Consider the following 23,323-nt stretch of genomic DNA (forward strand, 5'->3'; position numbering starts at 1 on the left):
AATCGTATTTCTGCGCCAACATCTTACGGCTTGTTTAGAAGAGCTGATATCTTTTCATATGGAGGTTAGAATGGCCTCTATGAAGGCTTGCTAATTGTTTAGGAACTAATATCCAGGTGTTAACTCTTTGGATCTTTTTAGGGTTCGTTTGTTGTGGGTATACCAGAAACCACAGAAGATTGCAAAGCCGTGTCATCTTTTTATTGTGCTCTCAAGTTTTGCATCTCTTGACAGTGAAAGTCTCACTTATTCCGAGTTACTTTGTGTGCTTTCCAGGAAGCATAATGAGCTCCAGTCCTAAGGATGTCTAATGTACTACTGATGTCCTTGGCTAAAATGTGACTCTTAAGAGTTGTGTGTGAAAAAGGGGGGGGGGGGATGCATGATCCATTTTTAATAAGAAAAAGACTCTTTCTTCTTTATCTCTTCAATATAAGAAAGAGTGAAGTGTTTAACAAATTTGAAGACATGCATGGTTCCTTTGTAATCATGAGATTTTGATTAAGGAAATCAGGACAACTCCGCCTTGCTTAGTATATAGTGAATTACTTTGCTTTTTTTAATACAATATTTATTAATTTTTCCATTTTAACAATCCAATAAAAACCACATTAAAACATTCCAAATTATAATACAATCAAAAAAGTCAAATATTCAATGCCAAATTATGTATCTTTTGGGTGACTTCCCATTCTCTGAAGTTCGGGGGGGTGAAGATCTAATCTCATACTGCATTTCTTAATTAGTGCAAATAGCCCAAATAAAACATTTCCTATGTTGATCCTTCATTTTATAGTGAATTACTTTGAATGGTGTGTTTGTTGCTGCTCAGTTGGTAGCTTTTTTTCCTGTTCATGCCAGAAAGGAAGTTAGAACCTCTATGGCATCCACTTTGTGAGCACTCTCTTGCAACTTCATTGAAGTCTTTGTAGTTGGTACAAACTTTGGTAATGAATATGTCCTGTGCTCCTCATACGATTGATTGGGGGAATAAAAGGTAATGACAGCAGAGTATGTTAACCAAGGAGAATATTTAGAAAGCAATGCATAGCAAAATGCTTTTGGACTCATACTATCATGCCTGAAGTCATAACTTTCTGTAGGAGTCCAGCATTGTACAATTCTACCTTGGGTTAAGAACTGAATTCGTTCTGGAGGTCCATTCTTAACCTGAAACTGTTCTTAACCTGAGGTACCACTTTAGCTAATGGGGCCTCCTGCTGCTGCTGCTGCCGCCACCGCGCTGCCACCACGCGACTTCTGTTCTCATCCTGAAGCAAAGTTTTTAACCTGAGGTACTATTTCTGGGTTAGCGGAGTCTATAACCTGAAGTTTCTGTAACCTGAAGCGTCTGTAACCTGAGGTACCACTGTATAAGTTCTTTCGAAGTGTAGTTCATTATAGCTAGTCTTTTTCTGTCTTTCAAATTGTACAGTGCTGGTAGCTGCCTCGGTATTGTCAGTGGGGATATTCCCATGTCCTGCTCCTGCTTGAACCTGGATACTGTCTCTTTTGAGGTTTACATCATGGTTGCTATTTTAACATTTGCAGAAGCAGCATCATTAGGCAAGAAGAAGAAGCTTTCATCTGGCCCAGGAAGGTTCTCCTTCAGAAAAGTGCAGAGAGTCCAAGTCTGGCAGCCACTCTCAATAAGTGGCCTCAGAGATCACTCTAAGCCTCTTATTTACTTGGTGGATGTACATGTGTCTGTTAAAATAAATACATTGAGGATTCCAGGGAGGCAGTATCCCCCACCTGAGACACCCCTGAGTATACTCAAGAAGTTAAATTGCCATTTCTGTTGTGTGTGTGTAAGGTTGTGTTTTCTGGGCAGGATTCGCCGGAGGACTCCCATTCCACCTGTGCAAGGGGGCTTCACCCTGCCCACTCTCCACCCCCTCACGTCTCTTGAAATTGACTCTGAGGGGTTTGGGAAAATTCCCAGAACAGCACACAGTGGGAGGAGAGGCAGGACCAAGCTGGAATGCTTGTGCAGATGAAACATTTGTAATAGCATGACACTGAATTCCACCCCATGTTGAGATGCGGAAATTTTTTTCACATTGTATAATAATTTAGTACTGCCATCTCTCTCATATGCTGAAATGTATAAGGCGTGAGGATCCAGCCAAAGTTAAGCAAATTTGTCCTGTCAGGGTTGGCCAGCCCATGAAGCAGGGTGAGGCAATTGCTTCAGGTGGCAGATCTGCCCAGCTGCAATGGATTTGCTACACCACTGCATCCCCACTCACCACTGTCTGTCTCATTTTACTCCCCTGGCTGCCTCATGTGTGCATATATACAGCGGCATTTTTAGTTTTGCCTAGTGTGGTAAAACGTCCTAGGCTGTGTCCTGTTCATTCAGTGGGAAAGTTAAAGTACAGCCTTAGTTGAATTATAAGATCTAAAATGCTTAAAGTTGGCAGAATCATGTGCATTGTTGTTCTCCCTTTAAAGTAAAATAAAAATAACAAAACAAACCGACAGTAAATTTTATTTAAGCTCAAAATCCGTAGACGTGGTTTCCCAGAAGTGTATTTTCTTTACTAATATCATTAAGTCCTGCAATTTTATGCAATTGCTATGGCTGCGGAAAGCTTTGAGAATGGACAATTTTCGAAGAATCCCCATTGAAGGATATAAAATGTTTTAAGATTCTTAAGTGATGTTACCTATGCAATTTTTAATAAGTAGTCCAGACCAAAAGCTTTTGCTTTTTACCTTGGCTGCTGGCACACAAGGCAACTTTAGATTTACAAAAGTAAAAATAATTTTACTGTTGGCAGGAAGTCAACTCTAAATTATTATTATTATTTTAAAGTTGAAAGCTTGGCACTTTTGGGGATTCGTGCTCTTTCTGGTAATAATTACAATAGCTTAACGAAGACTTGGTGAGCAATTAAACAGATCTATGAATGTTTGTGTTTTTAATTATTTTTTGGAATGGGATCAATCATCCTCCATGAATCCAGGCTTTTTTTGCATTTTTCACAGAAGAAATGTCTGAACTGCTATTTTTTTCTTTGTTTTTAAGGACTGGGGAGCTGGAATATGTATGTCTAAGATGGAAACATCCACCTCAACTGCTGCTGGAAAGAAAGAAGGGAAAAATGCCCTTCTGGAAGGCAATGGTTTTAATGAAACAACGAAGAAAACAACTCCTTTAGGAGCAGCCGCAGCAGCAGCAGTGACACAAGGAGGTACTTTTTTCGTTGTTGTTTTGTTTCCCACACTTTGAAAGCAACAGGGGCTCTTTTTCATTAGACTGTTAGGTTTTAATATGAACAGAGGCATATGTTCATGTGTGAATATGCTGAGTTTATTGGGGCTCTTGGTCTTAGAAAGTTAAAGCAACTGGAAATTGACAGACTGCAGATCCCATGCCTTCACAGAGAGTAACCTGGACCTGTTTTGAGACGCATGTGGCTTTTGCATTCAAATTAACTCCAGAGATAGTACTGATTGTCAGTTGTTGCTGTTTCCTGGATGCCTGTGTGGAATGAACAGAGTAATTCATCTTCAGGAGGGGAATGCAAAATGTTCTGTCTTCCAGCAGAGAACACCATAATTTACAGGTTTTGTGGTTTATTTTGCTATTGTCCTGTCCTGTCCTGTCCTGCAGCAAAAATCGAACTATTTACCCAAACAGCTGATTGTTGTTTAATTTAGGGTGTGTGTGTGTATGTGTGTGTTTTTAAAGTTAATATAAAAGCATAAAAGGAATTCAGATCATGATGGCCCCATAGTGACTAACGTGAATCAGAAAGAATATGGGGAAAGTGGCTAGCCTGAAAGAACTAAAGACTCTTATTAACAGAGGATTATATCCAAAAGATCCATTGAAGTTAGTCCATTGATTTAAATGGCTCAACTCTGAGTATGACTTACTTCAAGGGGCTCACATTGCCTCAGGAGCAATTTTCCACAGGCTGCATAGAAATAGTTGTCGTAGCAAAAGTGAGTGTAGCCAGACACACAACTCTCCACCTTCCATCCTGGCAAGCAAAAGATACTACGACAGTTGAAGGATACATTCCAGCCAGGTAAAACGACTTGAGGGGAATGCAAAGCAGGGCCAGTAATGGTTCTGGCTCCAAAAAGAGGGCATAGCCTGGGCAGAGTACAGAGGGCCAGTCTGAGAGGTCTGGGGGCTGCATTTGGCCTGTGGGCCTCATTAATTGGGTATCTCCCAGAGAAACCTAACTCTAGTAAAAATGGGGTTTTGCAAACCAGAACTGCCTGGGAGTATGCTGTGGATTGCTCACTGAACCCTACATTTGTGTACAACTGACTGGGAACTTGTTGGTATTTGCTGTTGTAAGAGGGAATCACACACAGCAAAATCAGAGAACTGTTGCTTGCTCTGGTTAGACACCAACCACTCCTTGTTTTCCTTGCATGGGACAGAATGACCTCTCACAGCAGGAAATGAAGGAACAAATTAGCTGAGACTTGACCGGTGGAATGTGACAAGTGGCATTTTCAGCTGTATAAACTTTTTCAGCTGATTTTTGGCCTTTCAAAAATATTTCTCATTGCTGGACAAGACTGTGTTTCAGAATATATCTTTGCCTCATTCTTTTGACACTATATAGTCCCCTGAACAGAAGAATGTAGGAAAAGTTCCCCACCCACCCCTTGCCATCAGCTTTCTTTGTTTTCTTGGCTATTTGGTAGATAACATGGGCTTGCCAGGGGAAGTGAGAAAGATTCCCATCTCTTTCTTTATAACTACTTACAATTTCAAAAGGTGTAAGTCTATATTTCACCTGTTCAAAAAGAAACCTCCCAGTTGTTGTTCTTCTGTAAAAGCATCAAATATGCAGGACAATGGTTAAGGGGTGAGCAGTGGGGGAAACCTTTTAGAGATCACTCACGAAACAGAACAACAACAAATGTTACTAGCTCTGGAAAGAACATTATTGAGAGATGTCTCAAATACAAGATAAAACCATTAAAACCAGCCACACAACTGTACACCATGGGTTGTACTCAACATAGTTCTAAGGTGAATGCTCCATCAATGCAAGGATTACTCCTTGTGTAGCAGAAAGTTTCCCCCCTACGTTACCTGTCCCCTGAATCTGTTCTGGGGTTCCCCCCGTCCTCTGGAGCAGATTTGTGGACAGCGCTGGGGATAAGCAGGGGTGGGAGAAGGAAGGAAATCACCTTGCACTAGCACAAAACATTTGCATAATACCGCCCCATATTTTTGAACAACCACATAATACTGCTATGGTACAACAGTGCTGTGTTTACCACCCACTACCCTAAGGGAAAGCCAGGCCCAGCTCATGATGCTTTATATTGGTATAAATGCACTGAAATGTTTAGTGTGGATTATAAAATGACAGCTTGAAATTTCAGGTAATTGGAAGTTTAGAAACAGTAGCGTCCAAACACCACATTGTGATGGTAGTCAGTCAGCAACATTTCCCAGATCTTAGCTGAGGGCTGTAATATGCCTGAGAGACTCCCACCAAAAGAAGTCAAGAGGTATTTCATCTGATATTCTAGCTGGCTTATCCACGGAACCTTACTGTCTAATACAGCTGAAAAATGAGTAACTGGGGCAAGCATACTCCATCACCTACCTCCAACCAAGTAGGTGACATGCAGAAGGCATTGCTAGCGCTGCCAATATGGTTCTAGGCTTCAAACTTACTTTGAAAGCCATTTGAATAGGATCCCTATGTCATACGCACCAGTATCTGGTTGGTATTTAGTAGTATTTGATGGCTAATATGTAGTAGTAATCAGTATTTGACAGTTCATATGTGAATGCTGTCAAGCTCAAAACAATCAAGAGATACCATATTAAAAGCATTTATATTTTGAAGTAAAAGAAGAATCACATTCAAAATATAAAATTGAAATTGAAATACCTTGTTTTAAAAACTGGCTGGTCAAATTAGAAAATTTAATGAATGTTGAACGTTTGTAAATATTTGTTTCAGCTCTTAATTGAAAGTGTCAAGTGCCTTATCGTTAACAGTATGCCCCCCCCCGAACCCCACAATAATGCACACCCCTCATGACACAAATACCAGCTTGGAGAATTGATGGTGTTTACGTTGGCAGCATTTCCCCCCTGATGTCTAGCTCTGTCAAGACTAATTTTAGCATTTCTAAAGCTGGGTAAAAATATGGCCTCATTACTTTGATGTCAGAGCATGGTTTACTATTAGTATATTCTGGGGTTTATCATTTTAGTCATGTTTAACACGGCTACAGGAGGCATGCACTATTAAATCTGGCTTATTTTACATTCCTGTCCGGGGTTATTTATTTGGAACAATTTCCTCTCTATCAAAAGACACAGCTAATGCTGAGTTTTAATGTGTTATTTACACACAAAATAACCTATTTACAACTTGGTATCTGCCGGAGGGAGAATGAATGGGCTGGTGCTCCCTCCATTCTGTTCTATCGGAGTTTAACAATCTGGATTGCTAATAGAACCATTTATCATGGGGTGGTAATTTATTTTATGTTAGTTGCATAGGTCTCACTGCCTCTGATCTATGGAAATACTTCGTGTATAATGAAGTCCAACAAGTCATTTGGTGTAAACATGGGAAAGCCAAGGTTGGAGCCAGTGAAAACCAAGATGTACTCTTTACCCTAGGTAATATTTCTCAGAAATTAATGCCTTGGTTGATTAAATAAAAACCCGTCACCTTGCACATGTGCTTTTAAGTACAGAACTGTTGGAATGGAATATTGTACAGGGTACATTAATGCTGCAGAACGAAAAATATTCTGTGTGGGTTTTTTTAATTTGAGGCTCCAATAGACTACTTCTTCAGATCAAGGGTCTAAAAGGCTGTTGTAGATGAGGTCAAGAAAGCATTTTCTCCCCTGTCCAATTGATTTGATATCCCAATTGAGTTGGTATCCAATGTCATGCCAACTCCCCCAATAAAATATTTGAGGGGGCTGGGCCCTCCCAAAGTTGATGGAGATTGTGTGCTGGATATTACATGTATTGGCTGACTTCAGATGCACCATCACTGAGTGGACTGGAATTACCAGCATGCCAGCTGGGCAGTGGGAACAGGCACATCCTAACTCAGCTGCATATAGTGGTCTGATCTGCCAAAATTATTGTCCAAACCTTTCCCTTTGCTGGGCTGAACTATCAGCCCACAGAAACGGAGTGGGTACCTAGGAGACTCTGAACACTAACATTCCCTAAGGGGAGGCTGTACATTTCAGGGGGACAGACAAGCTTTATTTCAGAAAACCTTGCCCACCATGACCAAGCTTCTCATCAATGAACCCCTAATGTGCTTCTTGTGGGACACACAGTTGCAAAATGGCTGCAAAATTATATCTAATGATAAACGGACCAAAAGAGACACTTAGAATCACCTGTTCAGCCTCAGTGATACAGTTGGGACTAGAAGGAAGCAGCTTTTTCCACTCTGATTCCCAAGCAGTCTATGTAAGCAACACAGATTGAATCGTCCCCCCAAAAGTCATGAGGATTGACAAGATAGATAAGTGGGTCAGCCATGGGCATGGGAAAGAGAAGGTAGAAGGAAAGGAGAATCCCAGCAGACCTCATATAAACAAACCAATAAAAATGTCAACTGTGTGTGTGTTCCTTAGAATTAAAGGAATAAGAAAATAGAAACTGCCACTTAAAGTCGCCTAACCTATCCTCCTTGGCAAGCCAGTGACGGCTCTAGAGACTTGTTTGCCTAGTTTCACCAGAAAAGAGCAGCAGAAGAGATACTTATATATTGCAAATTAATTCAAATTCTAGGCCTCTAAAGTTCTTTTCTCCTTAAGCTGTTTTTTGTTGGAGTAGATTGGAATGTCTTAGCCTGAGAAAACTGTGTGAATAAAGTGTTCAGATCTCTCCACAGGGTTCACATTGACTAACATTGTTCAGGCCACCTTCTGGCCCTTTCCCCGACCATCTTTTGACTCCTGCGACCTCTAATAAGCAGTCTATGCCATCTAAGTTCATTCTTCTCTTATTTTTTCTTATGATGGAACAGCCCAGAGGACCAGAGACTGGGACAAACCATTGAATCAGGTGCTCTCTACCTCCTGCCCTGCATCTCCCCTGAGAAAATTTATTCCTTCTACCTCAGTCAAGGTGTCAGTGCAAACAAAGTATTTGCTTTAATTGCAGCACTTGATTGGTTTTAACAATGAATCCCTTAACTGCACTGCAGATCAGAAGGAAATTCATTCTAGCAAAGGAGCACTCAGTCTCGTGGCTTGTTCCTAAACTCTTAAATGTAGTTAAGGGAACCCCAAAGTTAACATCAGCACCAGTTCTTCCCCCAATTAACTGCATAACAGATGTAGCTAATCATGGCACTCTGTAGAACAGAGGAAATGGCTACAAATTTAGACCAATTCCTCTGGTGTTGGAGTCATGGAAACAGACTGTAGTAAGAATGCAGGATAAGGAGATATACTTTGTGAATTATTGGCAGGCAGCTGAAATGTTGTTTGAAGCTATCTATCTGGCTGTAAAGTGGTTTAACCGATACCCATCCTAGGTGCATCTCTGAAGGCTGAACAGAAATTTCCATGGTCTTACTAAATGCCTTTTCCATCCATCATCTCTGTTGCTTTTAGTACGTCCATCAGCAGCAACATCCTAAAGTGAAGTTCATTCTGTATGACGCATATTGCAAAACATGCCCTAGGCAATTTGGAAATGGACACTCCTAAAAAAAGGTGTGTGAAGTCTTGTTCCATGGCCTAGAGACATTCAAAATGTATGATTTCCACTCTAATGGTTATAATCTGCAACTGTGCATTGACGTGTACTGGATTGCCATAGACATGATGAAGTGTTCAGCCTCCCAGTGGAGGAGAAGCAGATGCCAACATTCTATGGATCTTGGCTGGGTGTGAAGACATTTTTATTTCAGCATGAATGGGGGGGGCATTAATTTTATTTGATTGCACATAATACTTTCTTGTTGTACCTATGATGTTGTCATGTATTTTAGTTTGTTAGAGATTGTAGATGATTCATAAAATGTTGTAAGTTACAGAAATGTTGTAAGTTACAGAAATAAATTAGAAAAGCGTGGTGTGGAGAAGTGCTATGGCTGCCATATGTTGGGAATACTGCAGCCGCAAGCAAAAAAAAAAGCTCAACAACTTCTTTTCTGTCCAGAATTTCACTTTTTGAAATATGGCAACCCTAGGATAGACAGAAGTTTTTCTCCTTCTCCTTTAAGACTAGAAATGGGGACATGTGATGAAACTGAATGTTGGAAGACCCCAGAAAGGCAGAGGGAAGTTTTACCTCCATCATCAGAGGCAGTATGACTCTGAGTACCAGATGCTAGGAAAAGCAAGTGAGGAGATTGCTGATGTGCTCGGGTCCCGCATCTGCTTGTCCATTGGGAGAACAAGATGGTGAACTAGGTGGGCCTTTGGCCTGATTCAGCAGGTTTCTTCTGATATTTTTATTTTTTTGCTGCCAGGAGAATTCCATTATCAGGTAATGTAGAAGAGGGAAGAGTGTAATAAGAATGAGTGGGCAGTGAATTTTGCTGTAGATCTATCCTCATAACTACAGTATAGACTTGGGCGGTTCCTGTTCCTTTTCCTTTGCAGTTAATCTGAGGGCTTCTAGACCTTGTGAGTCTTTCATGATAGAGCACATACTTGTCACATGTAAGGTCCTAGGTTCAGTCCCTGCCATCTCTAGTTATTGGATGTTAGTTAACATAGCTGGGGAAACCTTCCATCAGATGGACTATGCAGTATTGAACTAGGTCAGGGGTCAGCAAACTTTTTCAGCAGGGGGCCGGTCCACTGTCCCTCAGACCTTGTGGGGGGCCGGACTATATTGGGGGGGGGATGAACGAATTCCTATGCCCCACAGAGATGCATTTTAAATAAAAGCACACATTCTACTCATGTAAAAACACGCTGATTCCCGGACCGTCCGCAGGGCAGATTTAAAAGGCGATTGGGCCGAATCTGGCCCCTGGGCCCTAGTTTGCCTACTCATGAACTAGGTTGTTCTTCACCAGCATGGTACCCTTCAGGTGTATTGGACTGCAAATCCCACCAACCCTAGCCAGCATGGTCAAGGATGAAGAGAGTTGCAGTGCAAAACATCTGACACACACCACATGGGGGGAAACTGAACATAAGTTAAGACAGCTCCCACAATTATATTAATTATGACAAAAATCAACATAGGAAGAGCTCTCACCAACCCTCATCCATGCTATTTCAGCAATACCCCTGGCTGAACATATGAGCTGGAGGCAATTTTATTGAGGACCGGTGAAAGAATCTTATATGGCAAGTTGGTCCTGTTAAAACATCTTCATCTTAAAAAATCACAGGTTACCATGTCCTGGATATCCCGCCCCCACCTTTAAAGAAAACAGATGCTTTTGTTTTAGTCAGTTTTGCTTCACTGAAATCTACTACGTTTCTTAGTCTGCAATCCTAAACCCATTTACCTGAATGCAGTAGGACTTACTTCTTAGTAGAAACGGGGGCAGATTCAACAAAACCAGTTGCACTAGCAGGAGGTCATCGCAACAAGTCCTACTTCCACCCATGGTTAGGATTCGCACTGTATGTTAAGTTCAAAGTTCAGTTTGGTTTCTAAGAGCGGAACTTAATGGTTTAAAGCATTTTCAGAGGGAGCCCTTCTACAAGCTACAAGTCTTGCAAAACCTGAGCTCCTGGATAAAGTACAGCTCCTTGTAAGACCACAGCTCCTTTGCAAGTTAAGTAGAATAAACTCTCTGAAACCACAATTTCAGGGTCGGGATTTGAGCAAGAATATGGCTTGCTATTCTTTTGGAAGGGCAATTCTGTTATTTCTGTACCGGTAGAGTATAGTCACTGATTACTCCCTTGGATTTTCTCCAGCTGTACCATAATGTTACCTAAGGACTGCTCCAGATGTTCAGAATTTCTTCAGTCTGCAGAACTCTGAAGTTGATGTTATGCAGCAGGACAACTCGGGGGCTCTTTTGAGATTAAACATGTATAAAGAAGATTGACTGTGGAAGTTGCCACAGTTTAAGGAAATTATGAGTGCCTGCCCATACACTGTGTTCTCCATAGCATGTGAAAGGCATACATTTATTTATTGGGTATGGAGGCCCAGGACCAAGTGCCAGTTTCCAAGATGTGTTTGGCATCCCTTTTTACCTGCTGTCAAGTATCAGCATGGCTCTCAAGTGCTACAGTGAACACTGTAGGTAACTGAAATGTCTTATCTGCTGGTTTTTGTTCCATGTGATGCAGACCTTATCATCCACCACCCTATCTATAGATGGATAACTCCCATGCATGGAATAGATATTTTAAGGCAAAGTTTGAAAGAGCTGTAAGACTTGTATTTTTTCTTCTTCAAACAGTGAAGCTATATTTGGGGGGGGGGGGGATCAATAGGGACTTAGTGGGTTTCCCCTTCTCCTATTTAAAGGCTGCAGCAGATAAAAATAACCCGAGCTGAAGGAAGGCCGCTAACACAAAATAAATAATTACATTATGGAAAAGGCCTGGAGAGATTGCTTGTGTAAATCACTTTTAAACGAGAACAAGCTCCAGATAAAATCCATTCTTTTATCACACAGATTAAGTCTTTTCCCTTTGACGCTAAATAATTGATAGGGTTTGGCAGAGCGTTCCACAGCTGCCTTTGCGGAGCAGTGGGACTGCTCTCGGGGTCAGGCAAGTGGCAAAGAAGAATGCTCTTAAGAAACGCTGCGCTTCCACTACTGACACCTAGAAATGGGGCTTGAATTCCCCACCCTCCTTAAAGAATGGCCTCCGTGCCTTGAAAAGACAGTGGAGCGCCAACAGAGCAAAGGGATGGATTGTGTTACTTCCTTGACACCTAACGGCAAAGCCTGAGGTGGATTTGGTGTGGTTCTTTTTACCCAGTGTGTGAGTTTAATTAAGCACAGTGTAACACCTTGCATAGATTTTGTATTTCGTGTTTCTATTAATGTCGTACCATGTGATCTCTCTCTCTCTCTCTCTCTCTCTCCCTCTCCCTCTCCCTCTCCCTCTCCCTCTCCCTCTCCCTCTCCCTCTCTTAATGCTTAATGTGGCTCTAGACAAGGACCTGGGGACCCTCACTTCAAGGTCAGAACACTTGAGAGGATTTATTGAGAATAAATGCAAGTAAGCCCCTCCCACCCGCCGGCACTTTCCAGTTTCAAAAGTGGCCAACGTTAACCATTACACAAGCCACACTCCTTCCACTGCCACTGCTTTCTCACTCGGCGGCTTTTGCTACCGCTGTCTTCATCACAGCAGTGTGGAAACAAATAACTGAGCAACAAGTCCCAATAAGGGGTGCTTTTTTGACACAACAAAAACTCGTACAGCTGCTACACAGCTCTGTAACTTTGACCCCTTGCAGTCAACTATTCCAAAGTGAGTGCTCTCACACCAGTTGCCAAAGTGTGGCAGAAAGCAGTTTGCATGGATCTATCTAGGCCTTTGGCCCTCTAGGTGCTGGTGAACTACATCTCTCACCATCCCTGGCCATTGACATGCTTGCTGGCACTGATGGAAGTTGTAGTTCAGCAACATCTATAGGGCCAAAAGTTTCTCATACCATCTCTAGGCCCAGATAATTCTCATTCTTTCCCAGGTCCTGTTTTCTGCCTTCTCTGGTTAGAAGCCTACACAGACAACTGAGCTACACTGGGGATTTATTTTTCTTACCTCCCATCGGGTGCAAATGTGTTGTAAAATGAGTGGCAGAATGGAAAGTTGCTTCCCCCAACAAACATTCATTTCAGCTTTAGGTAACTCTTTCTCAAAACACCAGGTGGTCTTGGTTGTCCTCTAAGCAAAACCTAAGCATTGTTGCCTACAACTGATGGCAAGTGTTTCCTGTAAGACAGAAGGCATTGGGGCCTTCCTGCATCAGAGTCAGAAAGCATCTCTGGGATTTTTGTGACAGACCCTGTTCCTGGGACAAGTGGGAGAAGAAATAAAAGAAAATTCCAGCTCTGACCACTGGCAGAGTCCGCCTTTCTCTCTCCACTCAGTAACTACAACCCCATCCTTCACACATCTGAGGTTATGGGGAAAGGCTCACAGGCCAGGAATGCCTCAGTAACCTCATTTTACAAATAAGGTGATGCTGTGAGCGATGTGATATTAAATACTCTTTCTGCAAAGAACCAGGTTGACTGAAGAGCCCCTTGTCCCAGTACAGTGGTACCGTGGGTTACATATGCTTCAGGTTACACATTCCGCTAACCCAGAAATAGTGCTTCAGGTTAAGAACTTTCCTTCAGGATAAGAACAGAAATCAGGCTCCAGCAGCGTGGCGGCAGCAGGAGGCTCCATTAGCTAAAGTGGTGCTTCAGGTTAAGAACAGTTTCAGGTTAAGAACGGACCTCCGGAACAAATTAAGTACTTAACCCAAGGTACCACTGTAATAATTTCCTAAGGGTGGGTGGAATGATTGACACTTCAGTGCATAACATTTTCTCAAAATGGGGAGGGTGGAGAAGAATTTGGTAGAGCAACCTTTGCCAGCCTTGTGCCCTCCAGATGCACTGCCTGGGGCTGTTGGGAGTTGTGGTCCAGAACTTCTGGAGCAGGGGTCAGCAAACTTTTTCAGCAGGGGGCCGGTCCACTGTCCCTCAGACCTTGTGGGGGACCGGACTATATTTTGAAAAATATATATGAACGAATTCCTATGCCCCACAAATAACCCAGAGATGCATTTTAAATAAAAGCACACATTCTACTCATACAAAAACTCCAGGCAGGCCCCACAAATAGCCCAGAGATGCATTTTAAATAAATGGACACATTCTACTCATGTAAAACACACTGATTCCTGGACCGTCTGTGGGCCGGATTGAGAAGGCGATTGGGCTGGATCCGGCCCTCAGGCCTTAGTTTGCCTATCCATGTTCTGGAGGTTGGTGAAGGATGATATATGTAAAGGCTGAATGATCCTGAAAGTTTTAGAAAACTGGCAGGAAGCATCCCGTGATCTGGTTCAGTGGAGGCTCTGAGGCGCCTCGTGGCTGTCTGATTGGCGGTCTGCTTATTTATGTAAACAGCTTCAAAACTTTTTAGCATCTTTCTGTTTTCACAGAGTTCCGAGGGGAATTCTGAGCAGGCATTCTCCAAGTAACATCCTGAGGAGATCAGAATGCTGTTTGTAAAAGAGCTTTTCAGTCGGGGATCCACAACATTTATTCCAAAAGAAGCTTTCTGCCACATGAATTTACTCTCTGCTCTGAAACAGATCCAAGAAATTCTGCTCAGAGCAGATGCGTTTCTAAATAAACAGCTAAAGTCAAGGTTTTGATAACTTCCTTTGTATCAGTATAGAAGTCCCAATGTAGAGTTTAAAAACAAAGCATGCCGTACTGGGGGGGGGGGGCAGTAGAGGGCTTTTTTTCTCCCTCTCCCCTTCTCTTGAAGCTTTCACCCTCTTTCTGTTGTGCTGAAGACTAAATGGACTAAAAGGTCATAGAAAGTTAAAACCAGACGTTAGATATTTCTGCACATAATTAAATTATCCGAGCCTAGCTTATGTCTAAAAGGCCCAATGCTGTAAGTGGCTTCGTAGTTTCAGATTGGTTTGTAGACATAAAGGAAATGTCAAATCATAACGATGAAAGAGGTCAAAAGTCATGTAATCCAAAACATACGTGCCACCACTGAAACCAGAGATCCACAGAGCTCTGGATCAGGCTCCTTAGATAACAATGTGCTGCAAACAACCAGTAAGCAAGCTTAGAATCAGGGCACCAACCGAATGCAGAAATACATTTTAAGCCCAACTGAAACCAATGGGATTTAAGCGCCTTTAATTCTGTTTTGGCATTTGGCCAGATTCTCTATTAATCTGTGTGTTCTGGAGGAGTGAATAAAGGGAACAGACTGCATTTCTACTTGCCTTTATTTTCCTTCTACAGTGTGCCTCTAGCTACAGTCAGGTACAGCATTCTGAGGTAGGCAGGGCTTTACTTGATCTTTTGAATGTGAAGTTTAAACTAGATCTGTTGAGTGTCCATGAGTCCCAGCTTCTCGGAACTAATTTTTCAATGTAAAATGCAAAGGTTGGGTTTAAATATTCAGCAGAACAGCCCTGACACCCATAATCCATGCAACTGGGGAAGGCTGAGAATGCAATGGAAGACCTTTGCTGGTCAGGGTCAATACTACTGTGCAGGCTCCCATTTCACTAGAGTGGTGTGAGCTGTTGGCAGCCTGGTGCTACCTACAGATGGTAGGTAGACAGTGTAGAGCTGGGCCAACCAAGGATCATTTAGATTAGGGCTTCCCAAACTTGGGTCTCCAGCTGTTTTTGGACTACAACTCCCATCATCCCTAGTTAGCAGGACCAGTGTTCAGGGATGATGGGAATTGTAGTCCAAAACAGCTCAGGACTGAAGTTTGGGAAACCCTTCTTTAGATCCTCAGTTTGCCCAGCTCCTGGAAAGGAGCCTGATCTCAGTCTGCCTCTACTGCATCAGCCTGGAACTGGTTCATCAAAAATCAAATACTGTCTCCCCAGCCACACCACCATCTTCTATCCTGGGTAGTGCAAACGGCAGTGCTTGGCAGTGCCACTGCATTCAGCCCTGCTGTTCCTTGAGTTGCTTCCTTAGATTAGGCAATTATCAAAGAATTACAATGGTTCTGTGAACGATTTTGCCCTTAGTTACTTTGTACTGCTAGTTTCATTCACAGATAACTGGAGTGAATTTGTGTGCCCTCATATTTTACATAGGCTTTACCTGTTTAAATCAAAGTGAGCAACATAATACAAATTGGTCGGTATCCTGTTTTTGCCAATGGGGACTTGATTCCTCCCACTGTTTATTCAGGTAACATGTTGCTATTCATCTTTGCTTCCTTTCGCATACAAGTAGGAATACACTGAGACAGCTTGCTTGCTAGAACAGTACTTGGCACAGGAACTTACCTCTCTAATGCTGGCCTGTAATTAGAGCCACTGGTGCTCTTTCCAAAGTGTTAGCAGCTGGAGAAAGTAGCAAAACAAAACAACACAAAGGTGATGATTTTGCTAAGTGTTGTTTTTTATTGGTGTGTGTGTGTGTGTGTGTGTGTGTGTGTGTGTGTGGGCTTTTGTGAAAGTATTATGACGTACTCTCTCTAGTAAACTTTCCTCCTATCCAGAAGTTTGCTTTGGGAAAGGAATCAAACTGCATTTGGATCAAACATTGGTGATACTTGTTGTGTCACTTTTTGCAGCTGCAGGATGTGAAGCCTGTGAATTTTCCTGTGTCATCTGTATGCACATGGAAATGGCTTTTTATATATAAAAAAGAAAAGTACAAAAAAGTGCTGTTGGCTCCCTGACAGACTCTTGGTTGTTCAGTCAGGCTGACAATTCACCAAGCTGAGTGAAATCAAAAGCACTGTGCTGCGTTAACAAAATATGTTTTTTGTTAGTTAGTTAGTTAGTTAGTTAGTTAGTTAGTTAGTTAGTTGTGATCCACCTTTCCACAAAATGATACAGAAGGTGGCTAACAATAACAACACTTCCTGTCTGACTTTCCGGACAAATCACATGGGGAATAAGTTTCCAAAGGCCAATCGTGGGATCAGAACAGTGGAACGTGTAGCTCTCTTAGCACCAGTTTGTTTCCAGTTGTATCATTAATATGTACAATATAAGAACAAGAAAGATCTGTTGACCTCAACAACAGCAGATGACCAGAACTAAAGGCAGCACATAAGGTCCCTGTATGGAGTTGTACTTGACGCCTAAGAACTTTTTCTGTAGAGAAGCTCAGCTCCCAGGTTTTGCTTTGGTGGTTTAATTATATACCTGACATTAAAGCTAGGTTCACCAAATGATTTGCTGAGGTTCCTGAATATAGGCAAACCCGGATGAGCATATGGTTTTGGGGTCAAAACCACATATGACTCCATGACTTTAGCTTTTAAATGAGGCAGCATTTAGTGGTTGAACGTGAGTTTTTAGTGGTTAGACAGTCTGAGCAAATGCATTAAGGTGAGCATGTTACTTTGAGGGAGAGATGTTCAGAAGGTCAGACCATGTTCACCTTTTGCCAACTCTTTTCAAAGCCAAGTATGAACAGCAGCACCTGAAACTTTATCTTTCCATAAGGACAAGGACCTGACAGTATTATCCTCCCGTCTCCCCAGAAGACATCTGACAGATTTCATCATTTAAACAATGCCAAGCTTTAAGTAGGCCTTAATCCATATTTTAGGATCCTGGAAGAAAGGGCATGCTGCAATGCTGCCACTACTAGTACTGCCCCTATTACAAATATTGTTAATAATTGCCAACACATAATTATGAAAGACCACCTGCATCCATACATACCTGCCTTAGCTTTATGCACTGCCCTCTGATCCTGTGTTAGGCTAACAAGTACCAAGGACAGGACCTTTTCAGTGATGGCCCCGCACTTAAGGCTCATGCTTCCTCAGGAAATATGACTGAGGAACACAGGGGTGTTTGGATTTTTTAAAAGAAACTTTCAAGCACTTTTTAAAGCACTTTTATTTCAGTCAGCCTCTTACTAATTGCTGTTGCATTTATTAATTTCTGCTACGGTTCAGTTTTAAGGGATGATAATGTGGTTTTCATTTGATGGTTATTTCATAATGTTTTAGCACCATTATTCTACTTTATGAAATTTTGTACATGGCCTTGAAGGAGCAATTGTGTCCAAAAAGGCAGTGTATCAGTCACATAAGTAATAAATGTGTAAGTGGCCCAGGATGGAAGTATCCTGGGAAGCACGTCTGGGCATCAGATTTTCCAGGGCGAGCTTCTCTCAAGTCACTTATTACCAGAATCAAGAGACGGAAGGTTGTTTGCAATGAGCAACACAAATTCTTCCACAGGGGAGTGCTCCAGTTTAAAGCCTCATTTTAAAATACTCAGTTAATGCATTAATTAGGACAGTTGTCTGGATGATTGCATTCAGTTCCACAGATAAACAATATTTATAACGAACTGTTTGAATGGAGCAGGACGAAGTGTGCTAAGGCCAATTTGATTGCTGCCTTTTATAGAACCAGCTACTAAAACAGTGCCTAAGCAACATCTGGAAGGCAACAGATTGTCACAGAGTCACTAACATCTGAATCAAACCAAATTTATTGCTGGTTGCTAAAAATATATAGAGGAAAGTAAAAGTTCCAAGCATTAACTATGTGCATTGTAAAGATAAGTAACGGCTGCTATAAGATCACTTTAAAAAATTCCCTTTGGGACATGAAAGAGGTCTTTGAAGGGAGCAAGTTTTAATGCAGAAATGTTTGGGTCATAAATATATATTTGAGATGGACGGAGTGGGGAAAATATTGTTCTTATTAAAGTGAGGATGGGTTTCCTTTTATGATAGGCAGTAACAGCTCTTTAACCTATGTATCACTCCAACAAGCTAGCCTGAGCATTAGAGTTTTCCAGAAGGCCCCATGTCTCTTGTTTCCATCATAGCAAAACTACAAAGTCAGTTACTAAGATGCTTTTCTGTACATTATGCTTTGATATAACCAAAACGTGTTATTTTGCTTACAGGGTATGAAGTCTTGAATCACTAAGTATTTCGGTTGATTATTAGAAAAGGTGTGTGCATGTGATGTATTTGAATATTTGTGTGAAAAAGCAATAAGCATGCATAAGGACATATTTCAAGTGCACAAAGGTTATCTCATGTATTATCTCAGCTTTAATCTTTACAAGAGCCCTGCAAAATACATCAGTATTAATATCTCTACTTCGGGAAACGTAGCTGCTATGCTCAGCTTAATTACAGTGGTACCTCAGGTTACGTTTCCCTCTGGATACGTAATCTTCGGGTTGCAAATGCCATGCTTTGTCATGGTGTGCACACAGATGCGAATGCTTTGTCATGGTGTGCACACAGAAGGGCACTTCTGTTTACAGACTTTTCAGGATACGGCCGGGTCTCCTGAATGGATCCCGTCCATAACCAGAGGTACCACTGTATATTGTTAGCAAAGAGCAGTAACTCCCTGATTATTGTTTATTTGTTCTGATAACTTTTCTTTCATTCTTCAAATCATCTCTTCAGTGGTCTGTACTCTGCAGCCTCCCTGGGTGCCCACTTTTACTGGGGGGGGCAATGAACATTCTCATTTGGTCTCAGTGTGTGACTTCAGGGAAGTGCTGGCAGCTGGATGGAGGCAGCTGGCAGCCAGAGGTTCCTCACGCCCACTGTAAATCATACCCATAACACTGCAGTCTGTGCTCATGGTCAGATCATACCATCTAAACATGTCTGAAAGGACTCAAGTGGGTTCATTCCAGAGCTCATGCCCCTGTTTTGTTAGAACCAGAAACATGCAGAGAAAACAGAAAGGGAACAAAAGAGAGGCAGAAGCTACCACCGGATCCTGCTCATAGGAAAGGCTACAGAGCAATAACACGGAAAAGCCAATTTACTGGCGTGGTTTCTAAGTATATGTTTTCAAAATCTGTTTGTGACTAAAAGGATTTTTAAAGAGGATGTCATCTGCTTACGCTGTAACTTCTGTGTGGCCTGCAAGTGGTTTCAGATTCTTAGCCAAAACCAAGTAATCTCTCCTCAAGGAAAATTTAAAAGTATGCTCATGTTGCAAAGAGTCTCAGATTGAAATGACATTTGTTCTCCCTGCCCTGTTCTCTTGCGTGATCGTGGCCCCCTTTTTTTTTTGTTTTTTTGTTTCTTGTAGCCCTTGCAGAGCTGTGGTGTGTCTCTTGGATAGCATTCTAGAACCATGATGTTATGATTTGCACTTAGCTCAGATAAAATATAGACTTCACCAGTTTGTTTCCCCCCAAAGTGCTAATGGAAGAAAATGTCCAGATATATGTTATGTTTTGGAACGTAACAGGGTGCTTGTAAAAAGCAACCCAAAAAACCCCATAATATTTCACATCAGAAAAATAGCAGAATGGAGCAAACTTTCTAAAAGGAATGAACATAAAGATAAAATTGAAATTTATGATAGTTAGGCAGATTTCCAGTGTAAAGCTTTGATGCAGTGATGGGGAACCTGTGGCCCTACAGATGTTGTTGGACTTCCATCATCCTTGGTCATTTGCCATGCTGGCTGGGGTTGATGGGGACTGGTCCAACCACATCTGGAGGGCCACACCTTCCCCATCCCTGCTTAATGCCTAATCTGCCTTCATACCAACAAGTTTATACATCTTGTTTAAGTTGACTAGCACATTTAGGTACTTGTTATATATTCCTAGTTTCATATTATAAAAATCACAGCAGCTAGCAGGCTCTGGTTGCTATTTGGACCTTTGATTCTAAATATTTTAGTAAATAAATTCCTCCTCAGAATATTGTCTTTTCTCATCGGTGGAAGCCCATCCATTTCAATTGAGTTTCAATACCGCCCTATACCCGGGGGTATTTGAAGGTTGCAATAGGGGGGTTTTTGGGGGGAGGGGGAGGGAGTAAGAGTTTTCTTGTTCAGGAATTTCCCTGATTTAGAACATTAATAACAAATACAAAGTATCTGTCACTAAAACTTTATGCGATCCAGCTCTGTTTCATTGTAAGCAGAACATATACTTTTATGACAGGGAGGAATTTGGAAATCTTTTAATCTGGAAGCTTTTCTAATATCTTCCCACATATTCGTTCCCACAGGAGGCAGTGATGGTCATCAGCCTAGATTAGAGGATAAGGAGAGGGCTATCAATGACTACTAGACATGATGGCTGTGCCCACAGGACGGGAGAGTCCTCTTGTGCTTGAATCCTGCTTGCAGGTTTCCCACAGGCATCTGGTTGGCCACTGTGATAATGGAATGCTGGACTAGATGGGCCATTGGCCTAATCTGGCAGGCTCTTCTTAGGTTCTTATGTTCACAGTTATTGAAAGCTAAGAAAATGGGCTGGTCCACAAAGAACAAACCAACCAAACTAGTATCCTTAATATGACAAGGTTTGTAAATGGATGTCCCATCCCATATTCTTCCCAAATGACTCAAGTTATTTATATTCCAGGTGTATCACTTTTTCAAAAGCTGTAGTTTTGCCTGTGTAATCTTTTCGGTATGCCATGTAATCCCCAGAGTTAATGAGTTCTGCAGGGATGCACCACGGTGGCTAAAGATCATTTACCTGAATTGCTTTTTAATTTCTAGAATGTGAAGTCACTTGTGCAGCAGTATAATTATAATATAATTTACAGCAATCCTGAATCTATAAATTTAGTCATAATGGGGCGGTGGAGGAGGGTGAAAAAAATCCCCCTTTATTAAATTATATCACATTCTGAGGTTGATGTTCCAAGAACTTGACAATAAAGTGAGGGCAGTAGGAGGGATGGAGAGGCATTCGTTTAGAAATCCTGCGTAATAAATCATTCCCTGCAGCCAAAGAGCTTTTGCAGTGTGGCTGACAATGCAAAGAAACAAATGTTGCAAAGAACTCAATCTACACATCCATATTGAGGTAATACACAGAAATTACAGCAATAAATGGGTGAAAGTCCAGAAATGGGTGGGGAACTCTTAAACAGTGTGAAGGGTGGTGCAGGGGGAAGCTGGAAGTCAAGAACTGCACCCCCATCTGTTACATTAGTGGACTTCTCTACCAGATCAAAAGCCATTCTACAAGAGGAATAGTAGCAGTGGCTGTTGAGTCGTGTGGGAATGACGATGTAGATGCTACCTATGACAAACACACTGGGCATTCACCCACGGTAGATCTGTTTCCAGAATTGCACAGATCAGACAAACTTCACATATACATCCTGGCGCACCATGCTAGGTCTCCACAAAGGCTCTGGTGTATGCCAATGATCTCATGTCAGGACCTGGAGCTTAGTGGAGGGCGGGTAAGCAGTTTCCTAAAATGTTATCACTGCACATCATGCTTACTTAACTCATGGTGCCAAGAGGAACTACAAAAAAAAATACCACAGGCATGTGCTTGTAGACTCCCTCCCTTGAAAGTAACATGTCTGAAATGAAAGGCATAGAATGAAGGTATGGCAGCTCAGCAGTGCGTGATGCCTGATGGCAATTTCATCTGAGCAGGAATTGAGCCATGAGTGCCCACACAAGTGAACAATGCATTCTCTGGCTGCTTTAGGAAGGACTGGCATTGCCGCCTGCTCCTACGAAAACAGGACTTTGTGGCTATCGCTTGTGAACAAGAAAGATCATGACGGCAACAGAAATGTTTAATTGCATGTTCTAATACCAAGCACAGGTGGTACGTGCCAACAAATGGAGGTCAAACTGGGGCACTGGGAAACAGGAAGAATTGGCATAATGAAGCAAACTCTGAATACTGAAAACTTATTTTAAAAAGACCCAGAAGAGGCAGATTATGCACACCTATATATGTACCTGCATGCACACAATCTACGGATGTTTGAGCACACTCACTAGCCACATAATGTTGCATGGGGGGGGGGCAAAAAACAAGTATGGGGTGGCCTTCTCTGCTTGGAAGGAAAACTAGTTGAAACCCCAAAGAGCAGCACTCCTGTTAGGAGGTGAGGATACCCTCTAATATTTTCCAGGTCCCCATTGCAGCTATTAAGGAAGACCTTGGATGAATTCACTATGTTGCCTTTTTGATTTGTCATTCAGCTTTGAGCTTTCTTAGATGTAAAGGCAAATGAAAGAAGCTAATCTTGTGGCTCTGCAGAGTACAACAAGGGCACGTTCCTACACCAAAGCACAGCAGGCAGTTGCCTAGGGCAGCAAAAAAGGTTTAATGAATGTGGCCAAAGCAGGCTGTGCCTTTTCCGGTATGTCTAGAGAAGCAAAGCTATACAGCCAACACTGGCTGCTGATGACTCTTTGGCATCTGTTCCTTATTCAGCTCTTTACAACAAGAGACCAGTGTTGGAGATGCCACAAACCTCACTCATCCTGGAATTTTGAAGCCTGATCCCTTGTTAAATAGAGACTTGGACTTCTGTTGATGTTTTTCTTGCTTGATGATACTTTGGTAGAACATTTGTTTCTACTCCCCCACTGTTACTTGGCAGAGTCGCCAACTCCTGGCCCTGAATGATGTACCTGGACCACGAATAAGTTAATATGGTGCTGCTTTCCCCCATCACTTCAGTTCTTTTGCTGAATGTACTGCACCTGTTGAACTTCTCCCATCTTATATGTAAAAGGGAGATGTCTTTTATTAGAATTTGATACAGTATGTCAATTAAGTCTGCCAATAAAGGTCCAGTTGGCTGGGGAGGAGGGGTCCTCTGTTTCTGCAGAAGACTGTACTAAGTGTTGCCAAATTCCAAAAAAGATAACCTTTCTACAAGAGACAACAAAAGCCAGTGTGATGTAGTGGTTAGAATATTGGATTAGGAATGGGCAG

General features: G+C 42.0%; 1 protein-coding gene across 1 annotated transcript in view; it reads left to right on the forward strand.

Annotated features, from left to right (window-relative positions):
* Nucleotides 1-23,323, forward strand: part of GLI2 (GLI family zinc finger 2) — a 192,767-nt gene that overhangs the window by 43,162 nt on the left and 126,282 nt on the right. Inside the window, exon 2 of the mRNA XM_083733935.1 lies at nucleotides 3,035-3,200. Within this exon, the coding sequence (XP_083590061.1) occupies nucleotides 3,056-3,200 (145 nt within the window). The 5' untranslated portion in view covers nucleotides 3,035-3,055. The remainder of the gene's footprint in view (nucleotides 1-3,034; nucleotides 3,201-23,323) is intronic.

The sequence above is a fragment of the Podarcis gaigeae genome, assembly GCF_964106915.1.
Source record: "Podarcis gaigeae genome assembly, chromosome: 1".
NCBI lineage: Eukaryota > Metazoa > Chordata > Lepidosauria > Squamata > Lacertidae > Podarcis > Podarcis gaigeae.